This window comes from Manis pentadactyla, chromosome 13, assembly GCF_030020395.1.
Source record: "Manis pentadactyla isolate mManPen7 chromosome 13, mManPen7.hap1, whole genome shotgun sequence".
In the NCBI taxonomy this organism is placed as follows: Eukaryota; Metazoa; Chordata; class Mammalia; order Pholidota; family Manidae; genus Manis; species Manis pentadactyla.
Window position 1 is genome coordinate 62627845 of NC_080031.1, and position 27337 is coordinate 62655181.

The following is a 27337-nucleotide window of genomic DNA, read 5'->3' on the forward strand; positions in this document are numbered from 1 at the left end:
TTTAGTAAATAATATTCTTCTTAATATTTTGTATGCTTGTGTTGATAGGTGATTTTTGTATATTTATCATGTATGCAATAATCTTACTAAACTCATGAACTAATTCCCTACTTTATTCTTACATTGGATCAAATTTTTAGCTAGGCAATATATTATTTCCAAATCAAAACAGTTTTATTTCTTCCATTCTCATTCCTAGACCTTTATTAATTTTTTTTTTGCCATGCTACCCTTGTTTGTACCCTCATTATAAATTTAGAAACAGGTATGGTGAGATACTAGTGGTTTTCTTACTATTATAGAGGATGTTTCCAGTAGTTCACCATGAAGAATGATGTTTCCCATTGATTTTGGTAAGTATGCATAAGCACCACTTTATCTGCATGCAAAAAACTTGCTAAATAGCACATTTGTTATTGTTTAAACAATATTCTGCTTTCTCCAATGATTTCTTCCTTGATTTATGGGTTTTTCAAAAGTATGCTTGTAACTTTCTAAATTTACAAATTTTTTATTTTCTTCTTGCACTTGATTGTTTAACTTAATTGTATTATAATCAGTAAAAATTCATCTGTATATTAATTTTCTGAAATACGTTTAGATTTGTAGAATAAAACAATATATAGTCATTCCTTGTAAATATCTGGTATGTTCTTTATTGGCTAAAGGTTTTTTTTTTCTTTTTGAAGATGCATTTATTCAAACAAGATTTTCTAAGAATTATTACAAATCACAAATTTTTATAAATGTGTTTAATTTTGATTTGTTCCCTTCTTAAATATGAATGAAACCAGTTTTTTTCCTCTGCACGCTAGAAATGAACAACTTACTTAAACAACGTTTATTACTATTTTTTATTTTAATTCACTTTTTTCTACCTTAAGTTTTAAGATGGTTGTGTTCCTTGATATTCTTTTTCATTCTTTTGTCCTGTATGTGCTGGCACACACCAAGATCTGGCTCTTAACCTTCTGTTCTTTCTAAACATCAAGGACCTCATTCTGTGGGGCTGAAATCAACTCATGAGGACTGTGCAGGATTCTTGCCTCTATCTTTTTTATGTGGTCTTTTTGGCATTTCTGTTGGATATACTTTCCAATTTGACAGCACCCAAATTACAATCATTTTTTGTCTCACAAACTTATTTTTTTGACACCAGCATTGTCTTCATTGTTATGGCCACAACATTTTGAGTCATCTGATTCTTTTCATTTTTTTTTTAAGGTATCGTTGATATACACTCTTAAGAAGGCTCTCATGCCGCCATCTTGAATCTCTCTCTTGGGTAAAGGTTTTATATCTTCACAGTGCATCAGTTTTTTTGTTGCTCAAATCTTTTATCTTCCATACAGATCTTGTTGCTCACTTCCTCTGTCAGTTGCAGGGAGCTGTGTTAAAACCTCCCACTATGATCTATGATTATGTGAGCATATTTCTGTGTTGTTGATGTTTGCCTTTATGCTTTGAAGCTATGCCGCTAGAATATGGTTGATCCTGATGGATTCTTTTTCACTCCATGTCCTGAAGCAACTCATTTGCTTCCAGCTGACTGCAGAAACACACTGCCATGTAAGGGGCTGTGAAGTTTTGGCTCCCATCCACCAGAGTGCATTCAACCCTCAGCGTCTCCATCTAAGAACACTTAGCCCTCAGCAAGAGTGAGATTCCAGTTCGTTCATATCAATAGATTCCTTCTATCTCTAGTAAGTGGAAATTTCTCCTTCTAGCTCTTTAGTTTGGCTGCTCATTTTTAAAAATTATCTTTTGGGGATTTTTGAGCATTTCAAAAATGGGAATGGGAGATTTCAATGTCTTTTCAACTTCTATTCAACCCAAATTTTAATGTGAATCCTAATGTGAATTTTTAATGTGAAATTAAATGCTAACTTATTATTTAGACATAGCAATTAAGTTCCTCAAATAGACTATTTCATTTGTTTCTGCTAGACATTTAGTGGATTTGGAAATTCAGCACTTCTATAGAGCATAGGAGATTATATATTCTATACTTTTAGAAATAAGAAATTAATGTTCATTCGATAAATGCATTTTTGAGTAGATATTATGTGCCAAACATGCAAGTACTACTGTTCTAGATGGTGGGAATAAAATAAGCTAATAAACTAAGGCATGTGGATTTCATTATGTACCTACAAGTAGAAGAAGGCATGGATAAATAATGATGGATGGATAGACAGAGTTTATATAGAAAATTAAAGCAGGCAGAGGGAGATAAGCTGGGGTTATGGTTACATTTACATTTTTAAGAACTATTATCAGAAAGTCCTCACTGAGAAGGTGATACTTGAGCAGGAACCTAAAGAAAAACAGTGGAGACCGCCATGGCGGTTCCGGAGAACATTCTAAGCAGAAGGGAAAGCAAAGGTAAAGGCTTTAAAGTAGGTGCTTGATTCATGTGCTTGAATTACAGAAAAAAGCCTGATGCAGTTGGAGCTCTGCTAGTAAGAAGGGTAATGACAGGCTGGAAGGGAAGGAGGTTCCTTCCTTCCCTTGTAGGTAGGGCCTTGTGGGCCACTGTAATGACTGGGGATTTTACCAGCAAGATAGGAATCTACTGGAAAGTTTTCAACAAAGAAGTCAGGAAATTTGCTTTGTTTTAAGAGAATCTCCCTTGCTCTGACTTAAAACAGGATGTGGGAAGCAAGGGCTGAAAAAGAAAGATCATTTAAGGAAGCCACTGTCATAATCCAAAAGAAAGGTGATGGTAGCCCCATCATAGGAGCAGCAGGAAAACTAGTGAGAAGTTTCTGGATTTTGCATATCGTGGAGGTAGAGTCACAGCTGATGGACTGAATATGGGGAGTGAGAAAAAGAGGGCTCATAAATAATACCATGGCTTTTGGTTGAGTAACAGGAGGGATGGAGCTTCCGCTTGTCACGCTAGGAGGACCGCAGGGGGGAGCTCTTCTAGGCTATAGGGAGTCATTTCTGCGTGTGCACACTGGAATAAAGTCCCACTCCATATGGCATTGGGTATCTTCAAAAAGACACCATATTATTTTTATAAAACTTAGCCTGATACCTTATTAAAAGTTTCATACATATCTAAAAACATTCTGAACAATTTAAATGTGTATACAGCATCTGTTTTCAAATACATTTTCACTGAATAAGAGCAAGAATATTCTGCTAAGAAAATTACCACATTAAAGTATTCACTTAATTAATACATATTTACTGAGTACCTAATATGTACTAAGTACTATCAAATGCATGAAGAATCCCATGATCATCAAAAACAGGCATGGTTCATCGGCTCTTGGAGCTTACAGCCTACCAGTAGATAGATGAATGAATGTGCACTTACAAAGAAGTGGTGCTATTAAGTGTTTAATAGAGAGACTGAGCTCTACAGAACACATTCTGTAGGAAATGGTTATTGATATGACATGTGAATTATGCTCAGTAGGAGACAATTATTCACAGATGGGAAGTAAGAGTACTGCAGGTAGAGGGAATGGTGTGTGTCAGTGTCCTGCAGTGTGAAGAATGTGGTATATTAGAAACATTGTAACAACTCTAATGGGCTGCACACAGTGCTGAGAATGAGAGGGAGCATAGTGAGAAGTACACTGAAAGGTAAGGTAGGGACAGATAATACAGAGCCAGCCCAGAAATAAGTTGCACAAAGTTAGTTAGGTGTACCCTTCAGTATTTCTGGCACAGCACAGTGATTAATGACATGGTTAATGACTTTGAACACCCACCCCCTCAGGCACTTATTAGCAGTGTGAGCTTCAGCAATCATCATCTCTAAAACAAAGCTAACATTGCCTTCCTTCTTCATGTGGGAGCAGAATGTGCTAAGCCAGTGCAAAGTTTTGCTGTCTAATAAATCTCCAGATTTACTAAGGTCAGAAAAATATTCACAGGATTATGTTATTAATAATTATCTTTAATATTACTGTTTCATTGATAATTCATATATTTTATAATATCTAAGGCTTGGGGCTAAATTTTAGTGAGTGCTTACCCAATATTGAAGGGGATATTTTTATTTATAAATGACAATATATACAACAAAGACTACAAATATCTATCTATACATATACTATGTGTACTATACATATATACTACATGTGATATTATATATATTATATGTATATTTATATACTCCATATATTATACACGTGTGTATATCATATATACTCACTATATAGTATATATTCACTTATGTAACAAAACCATCTAAACTATCACTAAATATTTGCACAAAAGAAAAACTTTTATTATTTGCAGTGAATTGCATCACAGAATTTATGTCTAAAAGTTTTTCAAAAATATAGGAAGACAGAGAGACAGAATTCAAGTACAGACCACCTTTCAGGCTAAAAATCAAGATTGCTCTCTAGCAACTCAAACTTCCTATGCAACACTGACTTGGCGTGAATTAGTGTTACCTGGCAGGGCTACTCATTGTGTGGTCAGTGTGCTAGCTGCCATTAGCAGGAATCATTTCTAAGGATTTGTATCTAGATAAGAAGCTGGCACTAGAATGCAAATCAGCTATATCATTAAGCACAGTTTAGTTCAGCTTTTTTTTTCCATTTCACAACTTTTTTGATGTAGCAGGCAATGTGCTCTATTTTAATCTAGCTCATTATCTCATCAGAGACCACATTCTGTAGAGTAATATCATTTATTGAGCAGTTAGTTAGAAAATCAAATTTAATGGGGAGAACTTTATACAGCAAAGTAGATTCTAGATGGTCTTCTAGTGTTAGATGCCAAAAGAGAGAAAGACAGAGAGAGAAGAAAATATAAAACAACTAGACAAAAATGCATTTTCTTACTTTTAGAATGCAGAAGCAGTTCTAACTGAAAAAGCTATATAAGAAATAATGGAAGAAAATATGAGATTTGACTATTAAAAATATCTTCAAGTCAAAGACATTAAAAAACAATGGAAATTAAGAAAGAGAACCAGGAAAATCTTAACGATATATTTAACCAAAAAAGAATGTCAGTATCAAAAGAACTCCCCCCCCAAATTAATTTCTATTAGCTTTACTTTAATAACAACACTTAGCTAAGATTTTATGAGACTGAATTAGATATGAATACAGAGTATTTAGTGCAATGCCTTCTAATAAAAGTTAGACAGCCATTAGCAACATAATACAACCATGATATTTTGACTTTAAAAATATTATGCAGTTGTGCAGTAAAGACCTAACTCCATGAGTTTCGGTGGTCCAGAACTTGCATATTCCAAAAAGAGGTCTGGTCCTTGCCTGGCTCCCAGAAGGCAACCTCCAAGCCTATAGAATATCCTGCCTGGGAGACCTGGGACATGCCAGAGAGTTGATACCAACAATGCGATTTGTGGAGGGGTATTTGGGCCAGCTTGACCTCTGGAGGTGACGGGGGCTGAAGGTCATCCTTATGGGTGGTCAGCCACCACACATGACCAGACTCCAGGAAAAACTCTAGATACCAAGGCTCAGGTTAGCTTCTCTGGCTGGCAAGGCTCTGTGTGTTTTCACACATTACTGAGAGAATGAAGCACTGTTTGCACAACCCCACTGGGAGAGGCAAATGGAAGTTTGTACCAGGTATGTCCTGAGCCCTGCTGAGTCCTTCCAGCAAATCACTGAACCCAAGATGGTCTTGGGAACACTGTCCGCAAAGACACTAATCTAATGATAACTAATAATCAATAATAAATGACCACATGAAATCTCTTTAATTGTTCATCAAGATCATATAAAATATAATAGGTATGTATATACATATGCACTTAACCAATCCTGTCAAATTCAGGAACCATTTCCTAAGGTATTTTTTATTCATTAAAATTAAGTTTTGGCTTTCATCACAGTAAACTAACGAAGATTTCATTTGTATTTTATTCTTATATAAACATTCAATACCAATAAGAACATTCTATTGATGAAACTTTGGATTATAAGAAAGATAATCACTCCCTTGACCTATCATTGAGAAAGGAAAATAATTTTGAAAAGGACTCAGAAAACATTGGTATAAATCATTCACTTCCTCTTTCTTGCTGTGAATTCTTACACTTGTGTATATAAATAAATATTTTTTAAATTGGTGATTTCCCAAAAGAAAATTCAATTTTTCAGACATTGTTTAAGATTCCTTTGCAATAGTAAAGAAAAGATTTTTGTGTTCTCTTCAATTACTCAAATTCCTGACCCCAAGAGTCAGTTACTTAGTGGCTTATATTGACTTTTGCAACTATATGTGGAGTTGCTCTGGGAATTTCTAGAAGTCACATTCAAGGCTACAAATATAAAAGCACTCATTCCAAACCAGTTTAGAAAGATTTCATATGTGATTATAAAGGTATTCTTGAATTGACAAGTTTAAATGGCAACATTCAAACATTCTAAAATTGTGGGTTGCAGAATTATAGGATCCACTTTCTGCCTATAGGAAATACATTAGAAAAAGGCATATTAAAAAAAGAAAAGAAGGAAAGAAATCCAAGAAGAAGAAAAAAAAAGAATTTAACTGTTTCAGTTAAATAGTTGACCTTTAATTATACCCATAAGTAAAAGAGCTCTCTTAACGTGTGTGTGTGTGTGTGTGTGTGTGTGTGTGTGTGTGTGTGTGTACACACAGGATCCATATATATGATTGTCTAACATCTATGAAAACTTACCCCATTCAAGAGGCTATGTGTATGTGAACATTGCTTTTTATTTCCTCTTTCTACATTTTTCTGCCATTATGGTTTGTCTTATATTGCATGACGGTTGATGATATAATTTACATAGATGAACTCCCTCCTGTTTGTCTGTTCTTCAAAAAGACACCATATTTTCACTGCTAGTGTCTCCCATTCTCTAGCAAAAAGAAAACATCAGCCTCTCCTTTTGAGACAAATATTGCTTACTGGTAAGAATAATTTTTAGCGACTAAGTAGTTCAACATATATCACATGTCCTGGTCTTAATCCATAAAGCATTACACATACCTCTGGCACATCTCTATTGATTTTGGGTGCTGATCTATAAAAGTCAAATAAAATAATATTTTACTGCCACTTTAGCCATTCCAACCTGAGTTCCTGGTCATAAACTAATGTTTCTACTACATAAAAGCTGAAGTGGCCTTTCCTTCAATCAGATCATTTAGTTTCTTGTTTAAGTAGTTGTATGTTCTTGAACAAGCCTTTGCATGTTAATAAAGTAACTTGTACTGTGATTGGTTCCTCTACTTAGTTTTTAATTAGAATACAACATTTTAGAATACAACAAAGAGTGAAGAAATTAATTTTACATATTTGTTTCTGAAAAGTAAAATTATTTTTTAAAGTGAACTTTCTAGTATTCTGGTACTTGATGAAATTATGTAGCATCTGTTTCATAAAAATGTACTCAGATTCCTTGTATATTCAAGCAGTTAATGCATAGCTACAGAGTGAAAATTATAATTATTGAGAAACTTGCATTGTAAGAACTGTATTTATGATTAATTTGCACCTATTATCTTAAGATTTTTAATAACTTTTTCTTGCCTCTAGACATTATTCTCAGTATTCTTCATTTAGATGATGCACATGGTTTTTCCTAGTATGATTAAGCTGAAATATTTTTAAACTATGAAAATTGTATTGGAATTAAAAATGTAAATCCTATTGTTCCTGGGGTGCAATATTGAATGAGGTTTCTTCATTGCATCTTTCCTTAAAGAATGATTTTAAAGTATATTTATCTTTTTTTGTTTCCTTTCTGAATAACAAATTCCTTAGATTCTAGAGCACTTGACTGATTACTGAAAGCCTGCATGGTAGAAAATAAAAGTATATCCACACATTTAAAAACAATGATAGCAAAACTCAAGCACTGTTGATCATGTTCTATTTCTTGGAGTAGTTAAATGGGCACATGGGTATATTCAATTTGTGATAATCCACCGAGCTGTATAATTATGATTTAATTTTCCTACAGTTTACTTGAATAAAAAAAGATTTTTTTTTACATCAAACTGTTATGTCTTACATAAATTTTCTTCTAAACTTTCTTATACCAATCCAATTGCACTGCCAACTCAACTTTACTCAATTGCCTGCAGAGTCCAGGCTTTTGAAGAACAATACCTAGTGCTACAGCCTGTGATGAGCTGGGAACGATGGGCCCAGTCTAAAGGGTACAGATGCTACTCAGTTCTGAAGAATAGCTGCCATGTGGGACTGTGGGTCTAATGTTGCCAGGTCTGGAAATTTCCATTTTTACGTCAAACTTATACTTTTTAATGTTGGCAACTGATTCAATATTTTAAATACTACTGGCCAAACCAAATATGTCTTTGACCAAAGAGGCCTCCATAAAGATCGCCTCCCTCAGTAGGACCTCACTAAATCTGAAACCTATTTAAATACTCTTCATTTGAACTACCTAGCACGTAGGGAAGCCTGCAGTCAAAATTCTGAGTTCCTAGAAATTTCTACTAAAATATACTTCTGGAAATATGTGCACAGTTCTATGTAATTTGGATCCCAAACCCAACCTCAAAACACAGGTAATATCCTCATTTTATTGATGAGGGATCTAAGGCCCAAAGACAGCAGATAATGTAGAAATTCAGAAAAGCACGACTTGAGTTAGATGATTTGAGTTTAAATCCTTCCTCCAGCTTATTATTTTTATACTTTGGGATAGCAAATGAACATCTCTCTACTTCAGTTTTCTCCTCTGTAAGATGGGTAAACTCTAATAGCACTACCTCACAAGAATGTTGGGAGGTCGTATAAAGCATATAGAAATGTGCTTGGCACATAGTAATTGCTCCAAAAATGTTGCTATCACTAATTATTATTGCCATTAATATTATCTGTAGAACTGTAGAACGATATCATTGCTTTTTATGAGTTTTAGGTAAACTAATATATCTAAAGTACTTAGAATTGTGCCTGATGCATAATTAATGTTCATTCCATATTAATTATGTATACAGTTTCATTATCTTTCAAATACACTACTCCTAAACCATGCAGATTAATTCCTTGCATTGAGTAATAACAAACAGGTACTATTACAGGCTGGAAGTATTTGTACTTGTACAGTGTTTTCCTTTGATGTCTGAATGATACATACTTTTGTAGTGCCATGATTACATTATTACAATGTTTACTTCATTGGGAAATGAGAAGTGAAATGAATTATGTGCCATGTAAACATTCTCTTGATGAGGATTTTAACAATGTAATAAGATTTTATTCAAAGTATCAGGAATGATTACAACATCCAAAAGATACTCCTTATATTTAGATGATCTCTACTTCGTTTCCCTAATTTTTTAAAAACTTGAGGCCAAAGAAGAAAATCAAAGACACACATGTAATTCAATAATTGACATCACAAATTCATATGCTAATACATTAGGAAAGCCAGAATTTTCACTTACTTGTGACCCATTTCATGAGCAATTGTAAATGCAAGATTTAGGCCATTGTCTTCAGCGATAATACATTTTCTCTTTTCACTACACATTCCACTCAAGTAAGCTATACCTAGAAAACATTAATTACCATATATAAGAATTAAAATGTAAATATTTATGCTAGGTATTACTAGAAGAATATGTCAATATTAAACTGGTATCTGTCCCTTATAAATGTATAAGTTGCTCAATAAACTATAATATTCTTTTAATTTCATATTTTAGATGAAATTATTTTACCAGTAATCCAATTCTCAAAAGGCACACTGTAAGAATATATTCTATAAATACCATTTTCATTGACATGTAAGACAAATGAATAGTTACAACTTAAAAAATGTAAATAAAAAAACAGCGATTATGTTAAATGTTTTTATTCTTGTTAAGAATCTAGTTTCAAAGATATACCCTAAAATAAACTACATACAGAACATTCTTGAACTTACACTGATATCTTAATAAAATTTTGAAATTTTATTTTGTTAAGTACTATTTTAACTAATATGACATAAAAATTATCTGTGATGTTCGGTAAGTTGAAAATGCTTCCTTTGAAAACTTACTGCCTAATAAGATGGTCCAACTACAGAACATACGATATTGAAATATTACTTAAGATAAAAACTTCAGCAAGATATTTGATCTTTTGGTTTAATTATCAGTAAGGATGATAATATTTGGAATCACTGATATTCTTTAGCCAAAGATTTATGTGCTATTTTACAACTTAAGATATATCCCTGAATACATTTTATTTAGCACAAGGAATTGTGTTCTTCAAGCATGTTTTAATGCATTTTCAAATAACAAAAGTTATAAAACAATATCTAGTGTTTACTGAAGTAACTGTATGTTCTCTAATTCTCATATCCTCATAAAATATATTTAAGCTCATTTTATGAAAAAAATTAAGGCCTGGACAGGCAAAATGATTTTCCAAAAATCATATGATTAACAAATATGACAGAACAGGGATTTGACCCTGATCTTGAATCAGTGACCCACTAACTATTGTTGTGCTTCTGATTACAATTTAGTGCAGAGTTGCCCGTAGTTAAAGATGGTTAGTGACTGCTTATGGCTTTTTCCCTATTCTTCAGAAACTTAAAAAATAATAAGGAATAATTAAATGTAAATAAAAGAATAAATCACCTTGCCCACATTTTGCAAAGACAGAAAATTCATGGAGGACCATAAATGAGGTGAGTGGAACCACAGCCCAAACAATGGGAGAGAAGGGTTTTATGGGCATGGTAGAACCCTAGAGAGCTCGAGACTGAGGCACAGGAGGTTTGAGGAAAGGAACTGCTGAAGGACTGAAAAGGGAGATTAGTGGAAAGTGTATCTGAAATCTTTACTCATTCAAACCTTCATGCAGAATGTCAAGGGCTGATGCCACTGGCCTATCAGAAACATGGAGGTACATCCTTTAAGCAAAATGTGGTAGAAACACATTATTTTAAACATATAACTACAAGAAGAATCAGCCAAGAGATGAAATTTACATACAGATGTTATTTTTTTCTAGATGTTTAGGAATCAAAAGATTTTATAGAAATTACAAATAGACAAATGACTTCTTCATGAATGGATGGGCAGATGGATAGAAAACTGGATGAAAAGGCAGATGATAAGCCCTACTACTTCATATGGCTTATTAAAGCAAATAAAATTACTCCAGGGTTCAAGCAGGTGAAATAGGAGGGAAAGTAAAGGTGGTGATAAACAGGGAGGGCTCGGAAACGGAAGAGGAGCAGAATGAAACCATACTCTGGGACCACTAGAAAACAAATGAAAGAAAAACTTTTTAAAAATCTTAAACATAAAGTGAATTTTAAAAGACCTTAATCAAGTATTTATCAATACAATAAAAAATGGAAAACAAACATTTGGGAGTAATTGCACTCATGTTATAATTGAAGGGAAGAAGGAAAAATGGACAAGGGAAGGAGGGTAGAAGAAAAGCATCACCACCTGCTAGGGTATTAAAATTCTCTTGAGCTTTTGAAAATTAAAAAATACATATATATTTGAGATTAAAAGTCCCACAAAATTACTATGTAAAATTCAACTATAATTAGCATGCCAATAGCAACCGTTTGATATAAAATTTCCCTTAGGATACTATTTTTTCACAACTAAAATACTCCCATCACCAAATGCTGATTTGAACTTAACTAATGTGGGATGTCACCATGTCAAATATTCCTCTGCTGCATGGACCAGTGCATATCAAATTTAGTCACTTTACTAAATTTTACATTAATTTGCCTTCAAATACACTGTTCCCAAATAAAAATAATATTCTCGAGGTGGAGCCAAGATGGCAGCGTGAGTAGAGCAGCGGAAATCTCCTCCCAAAGCCACATATATCTATGAAAATATAACAAAGACAACCCTTCCTAGAATAAAGACCAGAGGACACAGGACAACATCCAGACCACATCCACACCTGCAAGAACCAAGCGCCTCATGAAGGGGGTAAGATACAAGCTCCAGCCCGGTGGGATCCGAGCTCCCCTCCCCCCAGCTCCCGGTGGGAGGAGAGGAGTCAGAGCGGGAGGGAGAGGGAGCCCAGGACTGCTGAACACTAAGGCCCAGCCATCAGGACCAGAGCGCAGACACAGTAAGTGCGCGGGGGGCCCTGGATTCTAGGGAAACAGGGCAGCAAGAACGGTAAGCGGGTACCGGAGGCCTGGTGCCAGAGGACATAAGAAAAGCAAGCGGTAATTTTTTTTTTTTTTTTTTTTTTGCTGTTTTGTTGTGGCGAGTGCTTTTTGGAAGTCTTAAAGGGATAGGGACCCAAATACTAGGGAAACAGGGCAGCAAGACTCGTGAGCAGATGCCTGAGACTGGTGCCGGAGAATAAAGAAAAACGAGCGGTCATTACTTATTTATTTATTTATTTATTTATTTGTGTCCATTGTTTTATTTTGGCGGGTGCTTTTTGGAAGTCTTAAAGAGGCAGGGCGGAACACTTAATCCAGAGGTAGGGAATCCAGGGATCATTGGGCACCCTAATCCCCTGGGCTGCAGGAAGCACGGAGGCCCCTTACGGAGATAAATAGCCTCCCGGCAGCTCCCCCTTCAACTCGACTCCACCACTTTGGAGCAGCTGTCCAAGACAGGCCACGCCCACAGAAACAGCGGAGATAAACTCCATAGCAGCCGGGCAGGAAGCAGACCTGTCTGCGCGCAGCTGCGCAGCACAAGCCACTAGAGGTCGCTGTTCTGCCAGAAGAGGAGGGCCACAAACCAACAAGAAGGGAAGTTCTTCCAGCCGTCACCCGTCCCAGCTATGCAAACTAGTCCTATCACCATTAGAAGGCAAAACTACAGGCAGACAAAGATCACAGAGACAACACCAGAGAAGGAGTCAGACCTAACCAGTCTTCCTGAAAAAGAATTCAAAATCAAAATCATAAACATGCTGAGAGAGATGCAGAGAAATACGCAAGAGATATGGGATGAAGTCCAGAGGGAGATCACAGATGCCAGAAAGGAGATTACAGAAATGAAACAAACTCTGGAAGTCTTTATAAGCAGAATGGATAGGATGCAAGAGGCCATTGATGGAATTGAAACCAGAGAACAGAAACGCATAGAAGCTGATATAGAGAGAGATAAAAGGATCTCCAGGAATGAAACAATGTTAACAGAACTGTGTGACCAATCCAAATGGAACAATATCCGTATTATAGGGGTTCCAGAAGAAGAAGAGAGAGGAAAAGAGATGGAAAGTATCCTGGAAGAAATAATGGCTGAAAACTTCCCCAAACTGGGGGAGGAAATAACCAAACAGACTGCGGAAATACACAGAACTCCCAACAGAAAAGATCCAAGGAGGACAACAATAAGACACATAATAATTAAAATGGCAAAGATCAAGGACAAGGAAAGAGTTTTAAAGTCAGCTAGAGAGAAAAAGGTCACTTATAAAGGAAAACCCATCAGGCCAACATCACACTTCTCGACAGAAACCCTACAGGCCAGAAGAGAATGGCATGATATATTTAATGCAATGAAACAGAAGGGCCTTGAACCAAGGATACTGTATCCAGCACGACTATCATTTAAATATGAAGGGGGGATTAAACAATTCCCAGACAAGCAAAAGTTGAGGGAATTTGCTTCCCACAAACCACCTCTACAGAACATCTTACAGGGACTGCTCTAGATGGGAGCACTCCTAGAAAGAGCACAGCACAAAACACCCAACATATGAAGAATCGAGGAGGAGGAATAAGAAGGGAGAGAAGAAAAGAATCTCCAGACAGTGTATATAACAGCTCAATAAGCGAGCGAAGTTAGGTAGTAAGATACTAAAGAGGCTAACCTTGAACCTTTGGTAACCACGAATTTAAAGCCTGCAATGGCAATAAGTACATATCTTTCAATAGTCACCCTAAATGTTAATGGGCTGAATGCACCAATCAAAAGACATAGAGTAATAGAATGGATAAAAAAGCAAGACCCATCTATATGCTGCTTACAAGAAACTCACCTCAAACCCAAAGACATGTACAGACTAAAAGTCAAGGGATGGAAAAACATATTTCAGGCAAACAACAGCGAGAAGAAAGCAGGGGTTGCAGTACTAATATCAGACAAAATAGACTTCAAAACAAAGAAAGTAACAAGAGATAGAGAAGGACACTACATAATGATAAAGGGCTCAGTCCAACAAGAGGATATAACCATTCTAAATATATATGCACCCAACACAGGAGCACCAGCATATGTGAAACAAATACTAACAGAACTAAAGGGGGAAATAGACTGCAATGCATTCATTCTAGGAGACTTCAACACACCACTCACCCCAAAGGATAGATCAACCGGGCAGAAAATAAGTAAGGACACGGAAGCACTGAACAACAAAGTAGAGCAGATGGACCTAATAGACATCTACAGAACTCTACATTCAAAAGCAACAGGATATACATTCTCCTCAAGTGCACATGGAACATTCTCCAGAATAGACCACATACTAGCCCACAAAAAGAGCCTCAGCAAAATCCAAAATACTGAAATTCTTCCAACCAACTTTTCAGACCACAAAGGTATAAAATTACAAATAAATACTACAAAGAAAACAAAAAGGCCCACAAACACGTGCAGGCTTAACAACATGCTCCTAAATAATCAATGGATCAATGAACAAATTAAAATAGAGATCACGGAATATATAGAAACAAATGACAACAATAACACAAAGCCCCAACTTCTGTGGGACGCAGCGAAAGCAGACTGAAGAGAAAAGTATATAGCGATCCAGGCACACTAGAAGAAGCAAGAACAATCCCAAATGAATAGTCTAACATCACAATTATAGAAATTGGAAAAAGAAGAACAAATGAGGCCTAAAGTCAGCAGAAGGAGGGACATAATAAAGATCAGAGAAGAAATAAACAAAATGGAGAAGAATAAAACAATAGCAAAAATCAATGAAACCAAGAGCTCTTTTTTCGAGAAAAAAAAAAATAGATAAGCTGCTAGCCAAACTTATTAAGAGAAAAAGAGAATCAACACAAATCAACAGAATCATAAATGAGAACGGAAAAATCATGACAGACCCCACAGAAATACAAAGAATTATTAAAGACTACTATGAAAATCTATATGCCAAGAAGATTGAAAACCTAGAAGAAATGGACAACTTCCTAGAAAAATACAACCTTGCAAGACTGACCAAGGAAGAAACACAAAAGTTAAACAAACCAATTACGAGCAAAGAAATTAAAACGGTAATCAAAAAACTACCCAAAAACAAAACACCCGGGTCGGACGGATTTACCTCGGAATTTTAAGAGACACACAGAGAAGACCTAATACCCATTCTCCTTAAAGTTTTCCAAAAAATAGAAGAGGAGGGAATACTCCCAAACTCATTCTATGAAGCCAACATCACCCTAATACCAAAACCAGGCAAAGAACCCGCCAAAAAAGAAAACTACAGACCAGTATACCTGATGAATGTAGATGCAAAAATACTTAAAAAAATATTAGCAAACCGAATACAAAAGTATATCAAAACGATCATACACCATGACCAAGTGGGATTCATCCCAGGGACGCAAGGACGGTACAACATTCGAAAGTCCATCAACATCATCCACCACATCAACAAAAAGAAAGACAAAAACCACATGATCATCTCCATAGATGCTGAAAAAGCATTTGACCAAATTCAACATCCATTCATGAAAAAAACTATCAGCAAAATGGGAATAGAGGGCAAGTACCTCAACATAATAAAAGCCATATATCATAAACACACAGCAAACATTATACTGAACAGCAAGAAGCTGAAGGATTTTAATCTGAGATCGGGAACTAGACAGGGATGCCCACTCTCCCCACTGCTATTTAACATAGTACAGGAGGTCCTGGCCACAGCAATCAGACAAAACAAAGAAATACAAGGAATCAAGATTGGGAAAGAAGAAGTTAAACTGTCACTATTTGCATATGACATGATATTGTACATAAAAAACCCTAAAGACTCCACCCCAAAACTAATACAACTGATATCGGAATACAGCAAAGTAGCAGGATACAAAATTAACACACAGAAATCTGTAGCTTTCCTATACACTAACAATGAACCAATAGAAAGAGAAATCAGGAAAACAATTCCATTCACAATTGCATCAAAAGAATAAAATACCTAGGAATAAATCTAACCACAGCAGTGAATGACCTATACTCTGAAAACTACAAGTCACTCTTAAGAGAAATTAAACGGGACACTAACAAATGGAAACTCATCCCATGCTCGTGGCTAGGAAGAATTCATATTGTCAAAATGGCCATCCTGCCCAAAGCAATATACAGATTTGATGCAATCCCTATCAAATTACCAGCAACATTCTTCAATGAACTGGAACAAATAATTCAAAAATTCATACGGAAACACCAAAGACCCTGAATAGCCAAAGCAATCCTGAGAAAGAAGAATAAAGTAGGGGGGATCTCACTCCCCAACTTGAAGCTCTACTATAAAGCCATAGTAATCAAGACAATTTGGTACTGTCACAAGAACAGAGCCACAGAACAGTTGAAAAGAATAGAGACTCCAGACATTAACCCAGACATATATGGTCAATTAATATTTGATAAAGGAACCATGGACATACAATGGTGAAATGACAGTCTCTTCAACAGATGGTGCTGGCAAAACTAGACAGCTACATGTAGGAGAATGAAACTGGACCATTGTCTAACCCCATATACAAAAGTAAACTCAAAATGGATCAAAGACCTGAATGTAAGCCATGAAACCATTAAACTCGTGGAAAAAAATATAGGCAAAAACCTCTTAGACATAAACATGAGTGACCTCTTCTTGAACATATCTCCCCGGGCAAGGAAAACAACAGCAAAAATGAATAAGTGGGACTATATTAAGCTGAAAAGCTTCTGTACAGCAAAAGACAACATCAATAGAACAAAAAGGAACCCTACAGTATGGGAGAATATATTTGTAAATGACAGATCCGATAAAGGTTGACGTCCAAAATATATAAAGAGCTCACACGCCTCAACAAACAAAAAACAAATAATCCAATTAAAAAATGGGCAGAGGAACTGAACAGACAGTTCTCCAAAAAAGAAATACAGATGGCCAACAGACACATGAAAAGATGCTCCACATCTCTAATTATCAGAGAAATGCAAATTAAAACTACAGTGAGGTATCACCTCACACCAGTAAGGATGGCTGCCATCCAAAAGACAAACAACAACAAATGTTGGAGAGGCTGTGGAGGAAGGGGAACCCTCCTACACTGCTGGTGGGAATGTAAACTACTTCAATGATTGTGGAAAGCAGTATGGAGGTTCATCAAAATGCTCAAAATAGACTTACCTTTTGACCCAGGAATTGCACTCCTAGGAATTTACTCTAAGAATGCAGCAATCAAGTTTGAGAAAGACCAGTGCACCCCTATGTTTATCGCAGCACTATTTACAATAGCCAAGAATTGGAAACAACCTAAATGTCCATCAGTAGATGAATGGATAAAGAAGATGTGGTACATATACACAATGGAATACTACTCAGCCATAACAAGAGGGGAAATCCTACCATTTGCAGCAACGTGGATGGAGCTGGAGGGTATTATGCTCAGTGAAATAAGCCAAGTGGAGAAAGAGAAAGACCAAATGATTTCACTCATCTGTCGAGTATAAGAACAAAGGAAAAACTAAAGGAACAAAACAGCAGCGGAATCACAGAACCCATGAAGGGACTAACAAGTACCAAAGGGAAAGGGACTGGGGAGGATGGGTGCGTAGGGAGGAATAAGGTGGGGGAGGAAGAAGGGGGATATAAAGATCAGTATGCATAGGAGGGGTGGGAGAAAGGGAAGGGCTGTACAACACAGAGAAGACAAGTAGTGATTCTACAATATTTAGCTATGCTGATGGACAGTGACTGTAAAGGGGTTTATAGTGGGGACCTGGTATAGGGGAGAGCCTAGTAAACATAATATTCCTCATGTATGTGTAGATTAAAGATAAAAAAAAAAAAAGAAAAGGGGGATTACTCCATGATAGGATAAAACTAACTGTAAGTCAACGATTAATGCATGCTTTAAATATCCTTAATTTTGATAACTTAAAGGGTGTCAGATGATCGGATATGGAGGTACACTTTTCTGATAATATTCTTTTCTCTTTAAAAAAAAAAAAAAAAAGCAGTTCCTGAGTGGAAACCTCCAATGAGTTCTACACAATGGTATAAAGGGCAGATGAAAGTGTGGGCAAAGGGTCTGTTTGTATTTATACAGAGGATCAAAGCCTAATTTGGCTACCCAGAAAATGAACTAAGAGACTATATGAAGAAGAACTTCCAACATCAGCACTCTCTGGAAGACTCATGCCAGAAGATGATCATCAAAATACCTCAACAAAGATCCAGGCGATGCTGCAGTTGTAGCTGCATTAATCCCACCAATTCCTGGACTTGCCATTGGAATGAAGAAGGAGATATCTAATCTGGACTGTGCATAAAGTAAAACAACAAATTTGACTGGATCTACACTGTTGGAACTCAACCAAGAATTAGGAGAAGTGCAAGTTTTACAACTACATACTATCTACTGTTAAAAGAACATATGGGATGTGAACAGTTTCCAGGAATGGGATGGTTTTTGTTTTTTTTTTTTTGTAGATAATTATTTTTTATTGAAGGGTAGTTGACACACAGTATTACATTACATAAGTTTCAGGTGTACAACATAGTGGTTCAACATTTATATACATGACAATTCTAGGTACCAGCTATCACCATACGAAGTTGTTACAATATTTTGACTATATTCCTTATGCTATACATTACATCCTGGTTACTTATTTATTTTACAATTGGAAGTGTGTAGGTTTTTTTTTTCTGTTTGTGAGGGCATCTGTCATATTTATTGATAAACGGTTGTTAACAACAATAAAATTCTGTATAGGGGAGTCAAAGCTCACTGCACAATCATTAATCCACCCCAAGCCTAATTTTAGTCAGTCTCCAATCTTCTGAGGCAAAACAAACAAGTTCTTACATGGAGAACATTCTTACATAGTGAATAAGTTACATGGTAAACAGTACAAGGGCAGTCATCACAGAAACTTTGGGTTTTGCTCATGCATTATGAACTATAAACAGTCAGTTCAAATATGAATACTCATTTGATTTTTATCCTTGATTGATATGTGAATACCACATTTCTCTCATTATTATTATTTTTAATAAAATGCTGAAGTGGTAGGTAGATACAAGATATAGGTAGAAAACATAGTTTAGTGTTGTAAGAGAGCAAATGTAGATGATCAGGTGTGTGCCTGTAGACTATGTGTTAATCCAAGCTAGACAAGGGCAATAAAACATCCACGGATGCAGAAGATTTCTCTCAGAACAGAGGGGGTGAGGTTCTAAGCCTCACCTCTGTTGATCCCCAATTTCTCACCTGATGACCCCCCTGCGACTGTGCCTGTCTTAGGTTGATCCTCCCTTGAGGAATCTTACCCGTCTCTGGCTAACCAGTCATCTTCTGGGGCCATACAGGGAAATGTGAAGTTGGTAAGTGAGAGAGAAGCCTTATTGTTTGAAATGGTTAGCTTTTTATTTCTTTGCATATTTATGCCCTGTAGCTTCTATGCCCAGCATTTGTCTTGAGGTATCTTTACCACTTGGAAGAATTATGATACACGGTAAATTTGATATGAGGCACGAATTCTATTTAAGGGTTGTAATTAGGAAGGAAGAAGAAAAGCTATAGTAGTAGCAGTCGGAAGAAAACATGGGAAGATTGATTATTTCTTTGACATATCTTCTTGTAGAGTAACTTTAGCATGTATAGGTTTTAAGCTACTACTTAAATTGCGCACACACATTAACATAATAGTAGTATAGTTACATGACCAAAGCATACCTGTAATTACCAGCCATCTCCAGTGAAACCAAGAAAACCAGTTAGGCACCTTAGGCATTTGTGAAAACTTATCTATTATATGGTGGATATTGTCCAACTGAACTTGAACAGTCTGAGAGAAATCAAATTAAAACAACCCACTCCGGGGGAATGTTCACATCCCTTATGTTCTTTTAACAGTAAATAGTCTGTAGATGTAAGATTTTGGAATGCTACCGTTTGCACTTCTACTAATTCTTGATTGAGTTCCAACAGTATAGATCCAGTCAAATTTGTTGTTTTACTGTATGCACAGGCCAGCTTAGACATCTCCTTCTTCATTCCAATGGCAACTCCAGGAACTGGTGGGATGAGTGCATCTACTGCTGTAGCAGTGCGTGGATCCTTGTTGGGGAATTTTGATGATCATCTTCTGGCATGAGTCTTCCAGAGAGTGCTGATGTTGGAAGTTCTTTTTCATATCGTATCTTAGTTCATTTTTGGGGTAGCCCAATTAGGCTTTGATCCTCTGTATAAACACAAACAGACCCTTTCCCTACACTTTATATGCCCTTTATACCCTTGTGTAGGACTCATTGGAGGTAACCACACAGGAACTGCCTTTTTATTTTTATTTATTTATTTTTTGGTATCACTAATCTACACTTACATGATGAATATTATGTTTACTAGGCTCTCCCCTATACTAGGGCCCCCCTATAAACTTCTTTACAGTCACTGTCCATCAGCATAGTAAAATGTTGTAGAATCACTACTTGCCTTCTCTGTGTTGTACAGCCCTCCCTTTTCGCCCACCCCCCCATGCATGCTAATCTCAATACCGCCCTACTTCTCCCCCACTTATCCCTTCCTACCAACCCGTCCTCCCCAGTCCCTTTCCCTTTGGTACCTGTCAGTCCATTCTTGAGTTCTGTGATTCTGCTACTGTTTTATTCCTTCAGTTTTTCCTTTGTTTTATATTCCACAGATAAGTGAAATCATTTGGTATTTCTCTTTCTCTGCTTGGCTTGTTTCACTGAGCATAATACCATACAGCTCCGTCCATGTTGCTGCAAATGGTAGGATTTGCCCTTTTCTTATGGCTGATTAGTATTCCATTGTGTATATGTACGACATCTTCTTTATCCATTCATCTACCGATGGACATTTAGGTTGTTTCCAATTCTTGGCTACTGTAAAAAGTGCTGCGATAAACACAGGGGTGCACTGGTCTTTCTCAAACTTGATTGCTGCATTTTTAGAGTAAATTCCTAGGAGTGCAATTCCTGGGTCAAAAAGTAAGTCTATTTTGAGCATTTTGATGAACCTCCATACTGCTTTCATCAATCGTTGAAGTAGTTTACATTCCCACCAGCAGTGTAGGAGGGTTCCCCTTTCTCCACAGCCTCACCAACATTTGTTGTTGTTTGTCTTTTGGATGGCAGCCATCCTTACTGGTGTGAGGTGATACCTCACTGTAGTTTTAATTTGCATTTCTCTGATAATTAGAGATGTGGAGCATCTTTTCATGTGTCTGTTGGCCATCTGTATTTCTTTTTTGGAGAAGTGTCTGTTCAGCTCCACTGCCCATTTTTTAATTGGGTTATTTGTTTTTTGTTTGTTGAGGCGTGTGAGCTCTTTATATATTCTGGACGTCAAGCCTTTATCGGATCTGTCATTTTCAAATATATTATCCCATACTGTAGGGTTCCTTTTTGTTCTATTGATGTTGTCTTTTGCTGTACAGAAGCCTTTCAGCTTAATATAGTCCCACTTATTCATTTTTGCTGTTGTTTTCCATGCCCGGGGAGATATGTTCAAGAAGAGGTCACTCATGTTTATGTCTAAGAGGTTTTTGCCAATGTTTTCTTCCAAGAGTTTAATGGTTTCATGACTTACAATCAGGTCTTTGATCCATTTTGAGTTTACTTTTGTATATGGGGTTAGACAATGGTCCAGTTTCATTCTCCTACATGAGGCTGTCCAGTTTTGCCTGCACCATCTGTTGAAGAGACTGTCATTTCGCCATTGTATGTCCATGGCTCCTTTATCAAATATTAATTAACCATATATGTCTGGGCTAATGTCTGGATTCTCTAATATGTTCCATTGGTCTGTGGTTGTGCTGTTGTGCCAGTACCAAATTGTCTTGACTACTATGGCTTTATAGTAGAGCCTGAAGTTGGGGAGTGAGATCCCCCCTACTTTATTCTTCTTTCTCAGGATTGCTTTGGCTATTCGGGGTCTTTGGTGTTTCCATATGAATTTTTTAATTATTTCTTCCAGTTCATTGAAGAATGTTGCTGGTAGTTTCATAGGGATTGCATCAAATCTGTATATTGCTTTGGGCAGGATGACCATTTTGACGATATGAATTCTTCCTAGCGACGAGCATGGGATGAGTTTCCATCTGTTAGTGTCCCCTTTAATTTCTCTTAAGAGTGACTTGTAGTTTTCAGAGTATAAGTCTTTCACTTCTTTGGTTACGTTTCTTCCTAGGTATTTTATTTGTTTTGATGCAATTGTGAATGGAGTTGTTTTCCTGATTTCTCTTTCTGTTGGTTCATTGTTAGTGTATAGGAAAGCCACAGATTTCTGTGTATTCATTTTGTATCCTGCAACTTTGCTGTATTCTGATATCAGTTGTAGTAGTTTTGGGGTGGAGTCTTTAGGGTTTTTTATGTACAGTATCATGTCATCTGCAAATAGTGACAGTTTAACTTCTTCTTTCCCAATCTTGATTCCTTGTATTTCTTTGTTTTGTCTGATTGACGTGGCTAGGACCTCCAGTACTATGTTAAATAACAGTGGAGAGAGTGGGCTTCCCTCTCTAGTTCCCGATCTCAGAGGAAATGCTTTCAGCTTCTCGCTATTCAATATAATGTTGGCTGTGGGTTTTTCATAGATGGCCTTTATTATGTTGAGGTACTTGCCCTCTATTACCATTTTGCTGAGAGTTTTTATCACGAATGGATGTTGAACTTTGTCAAATGCTTTTTCAGCATCTATGGAGATGATCATGTGGTTTTTGTCTTTCTTTTTGTTGATGTGGTGGATGATGTTGATGGACTTTCGAATGTTGTACCATCCTTGAGTCCCTGGGATGAATCCCACTTGGTCATGGTGTATGATCCTTTTGATGTATTTTTGAATTCGGTTTGCTAATATTTTGTTGAGTATTTTTGCGTCTACGTTCATCAGGGATATTGGTCTGTAGTTTTCTTTTATGGTGGGGTCTTTGCCTGGTTTTGGTATTAGGGTGATGTTACCTTCATAGAATGAGTTTGGGAGTATCCCCTCCTCCTCTATTTTTTGGAAAACTTTAAGGAGAATGGGTATTATGTCTTCCCTGTATGTCTGATAAAATTCCGAGGTAAATCCATCTGGCCCGGGGTTTTTGTTCTTTCGTAGTTTTTTGATTACCGCTTCAATTTCGTTGCTGGTAATTGGTCTGTTTAGATTTTCTGTTTCTTTCTGGTTCAGTCTTGGAAGGTTGTATTTTTCTAGGAAGTTGTCTGTTTCTCCTAGGTTTCCCAGTTTGTTAGCATATAGCTTTTCATAGTATTCTCTAATAATTCTTTGTATTTCTGTGGGGTCCGTCGTGATTTTTCCTTTTTCGTTTCTGATACTGTTGATTTGTGTTGACTCTCTTTTCTTCTTGATAAGTCTGGCTAGAGGCTTATCTATTTTGGTTTATTTTCTCAAAGAACCAGCTCTTGGTTTCATTGATTTTTGCTATTGTTTTATTCTTCTCAATTTTATTTATTTCTTCTCTGATCTTTATTATGTCCCTTCTTCTGCTGAACTTAGGCCTCATTTGTTCTTCTTTTTCCAATTTTGATAATTGTGACATTAGACCATTCATATGGGATTGTTCTTCCTTTTTTAAATATTCTTGGATTGCTATATACTTTCCTCTTAAGACTGCTTTTCCTGTGTCCCACAGAATTTGGGGCTTAATGTTGTTGTTGTCATTTGTTTCCATATATTGCTGGATCTCCATTATGATTTGGTCATTGATCCATTGATTTTTTAGGAGCGTGTTGTTAAGCCTCCATGTGTTTGTGAGCCTCTTTGCTTTCTTTGTACAGTTTATTTCTAGTTTTATGCCTTTGTGGTCTGAAAAGTTGGTTGGTAGGATTTCAATCTTTTGGAATTTTCTGAGGCTCTTTTTGTGGCCTAGTATGTGGTCTATTTTGGAGAATGTTCCATGTGCACTTGAGAAGAATGTATATCCTGTTTCTTTTGGATGTAGAGTTCTATAGATGTCTATTAGGTCCATCTGCTCTACTGTGTTTTCAGTGCTTCCGTGTCCTAACTTATTTTCTGCCCAGTGGATCTATCCTTTGGGGTGAGTGGTGTGTTGAAGTCTCCTAGAATGAATGCATTGCAGTCTATTTCCCCCTTTAGTTCTGTTAGTATTTGTTTCACATATGCTGGTGCTCCTGTGTTGGGTGCATATATATTTAGAATGGTTATATCCTCTTGTTGGACTGAGCCCTTTATCATTATGTAGTGTCCTTCTTAATCTCTTGTTACTTTCTTTGTTTTGAAGTCTATTTTGTCTGATATTAGTACTGCAACCCCTGCTTTCTTCTCGCTGTTGTTTGCCTGAAATATGTTTTTCCATCCCTTGACTTTTAGTCTGTACATGTCTTTGGGTTTGAGGTGAGTTTCTTGTAAGCAGCATATAGATGGGTCTTGCTTTTTTATCCATTCTATTACTCTGTGTCTTTTGTTTGGTGCATTCAGTCCATTTACATTTAGGGTGACTATTGAAAGATATGTATTTATTGCCATTGCAGGCTTTAAATTCGTGGTTACCAAAGGTTCAAGGTTAGCCTCTTTAGTATCTTACTACCTAACTTCGCTCGCTTATTGAGCTGTTATATACACTGTCTGGAGATTCTTTTCTTCTCTCCCTTCTTATTCCTCCTCCTCGATTCTTCATATGTTGGGTGTTTTGTGCTGTGCTCTTTCTAGGAGTGCTCCCATCTAGAGCAGTCCCTGTAAGATGTTCTGTAGAGGTGGTTTGTGGGAAGCAAATTCCCTCAGCTTTTGTTTGTCTGGGAATTGTTTAATCCCACCATCATATTTGAATTATTGTCATGCTAGATATAGTATCCTTGGTTCAAGGCCCTTCTGTTTCATTGCATTAAATATATCATGCTATTCTCTTCTGGCCTGTAGTGCTTCTGTCGAGAAGTCTGATGTTAGCCTGATGGGTTTTCCTTTATAGGTGACCTTTTTCTCTCTATCTGCCTTTAAAACTCTTTCCTTGTCCTTATCTTTGCCATTTTAATTATTATGTGTCTTGGTGTTGTCCTCCTTGGATCCTTTCTGTTGGGGGTTCTGTGTATTTCCATGGTCTGTTCGATTATTTCCTCCCCAAGTTTGGGGAAATTTTCAGCAATTATTTCTTCCAGGATACTTTCCATCTCTTTTCCCGTCTCTTCTTCTTCTGGAACCCCTATAATACGGATATTGTTCCGTTTGGATTGGTCACACAGTTCTCTTACTATTGTTTCATTCCTGGAGATCCTTTTATCTCTCTCTATGTCAGCTTCTATGCGTTCCTGTTCTCTGGTTTCAATTCCATCAATGGCCTCTTGTATCCTATCCATTCTGCTTATAATCCCTTCCAGAGTTTGTTTCATTTCTGTGATCTCCTTTCTGGCATCTGTGATCTCCCTCCAGACTTCATCCCATTTCTCTTGCGTATTTCTCTGCATCTCTGTCAGCATGTTTATGATTTTGATTTTGAATTCTTTTTCAGGAAGACTGGTTAGGTCTGTCTCCTTCTCTGGTGTTGTCTCTGTGATCTTTGCCTGTAGCTTTGCCTTTTCATTGTGATAGGAATAGTTTGCAAAGCTGGGACGAGTGACGGCTGGAAGAACTTCCCTTCTTGTTGATTTGTGGCCCTCCTCTCCTGGGAGAACAGCGACCTCTATTGGCTTGTGCTTGGTACCTGCGTGCAGACAGGGTTTCTGCTTCCTGCCCGGTTGCTATGGAGTTCATCTCCGCTGTTGCTGTGGGCGTGTACTGGCTCGGGCAGCTGCTCCAAAGTGGTGGAGTCGAGTTGGAGGGGGAACAGCTGGGAGGCTATTTATCTCCGTAAGGGGCCTCCCTGCTTCCTGCAGCCCAGGGGTTAGGGTGCCCAGAGATCCCCGGATTTCCTACCTCTCGATTAAGTGTCCTGCCCTGTCCCTTTAAGACTTCCAAAAAGCACCCGCCAAAAGAAAACAACGACCACAAAAAAAAAAGAAAAAAATAAATTTTTTTTAATTAAAAAAATAAAAATAGAAAGGTGGCCACTCGTTTTTCTTTATTCTCTGGCGCCAGCCTCAGGCATCTGCTCACCGGTCTTGCTGCCCTGTTTCCCTAATATTGGGGTCCCTATCCCTTTAAGACTTCCAAATGCGCTTGCCAAAACAAAACAGCAAAAAAATAAATAAATATAAATAAAAAGTGGTCACTCGCTTTTCTGGTGTCCTCCAGCGCCAGCTCACTGTTCTTGCTGAGGAATGGGCTGTTTTAATTTGTCTGATTTCTCTCAGACTGTTCAAGTACAGTTGGACAATATCCATCATATCATAGACAAATTTTCACAAATGCCTAGGGTGCCTAACTGGTTTTCTTGGCCTCACTGGAGATGGCTGGTAATTATAGATCTGCTTTGGTTATGTAACTCTATTCCTATTATTTTAATGTGTTTGTACAATTTAATTAGTAGTTTAAAACCTATACATGCTTAAATTACTCTACAAGAAGATATGTCAAAGAAATAATCAATCTCCGCATGTTCTCTTCCGCCTGCTACTTCTATAGCTTTTCTTCTTCCTTCCTAATTACAACCCTTAAATAGAATTCGTGCCTCATATCAAATTTACCGAGTATCATAATTCTTCCAAGTGGTAAAGCCCCCTCAAGACAAATGCTGGGTGTAGAAGCCACAGGGCATAAATCTGCATAGAAGTAAAAAGCTAACCTTTTCAAACAATATTGCTTCTCTCTCACTTACCAACTTTACATTTCCCTGTATGGCCCCGGAAGATGACTGGTTAGCTAGAGACGGGTAAGATTCCTCAAGGGAGGAACAACCTAAGACAGGCACAGTCGCAGGGGGGTCATCAGGTGAGAAATTGGGGATCAACAGAGGTGAGGCTTAGAACCTCACTCCCCCTGTTTTGAGAGAAATCTTCTGCATCCGTGGATGTTTTATTGCCCTTGTCTAGCTTGGATTAACACATGGTCTACAGGCACACACCTGATCATCTACATTTGCTCTCTTACAACACTAAACTATGTTTTCTACCTTTATCTTGCATCTACCTACCACTTCAGCATTTTATTAAAAATAATAATAATAAAGAGAGAAATGTGGTATTCACATATCAATCAAGGATAAAAATCAAATGAGTATTCATATTTGAACTGACTGTTTGTAGTTCATAATGCATGAGTAAAACCGAAAGTTTCTGTGATGACTGCCCTTGTAC

At 36.9% G+C, this 27337-nt stretch overlaps 1 protein-coding gene across 1 annotated transcript in view; it reads right to left on the reverse strand.

Annotated features, from left to right (window-relative positions):
- Positions 1-27337, reverse strand: part of ADAMTS19 (ADAM metallopeptidase with thrombospondin type 1 motif 19) — a 257477-nt gene that overhangs the window by 123849 nt on the left and 106291 nt on the right. The window contains exon 8 of the mRNA XM_036902596.2: positions 9400-9505. Coding sequence (XP_036758491.2) covers positions 9400-9505 — 106 coding nt within the window. The remainder of the gene's footprint in view (positions 1-9399; positions 9506-27337) is intronic.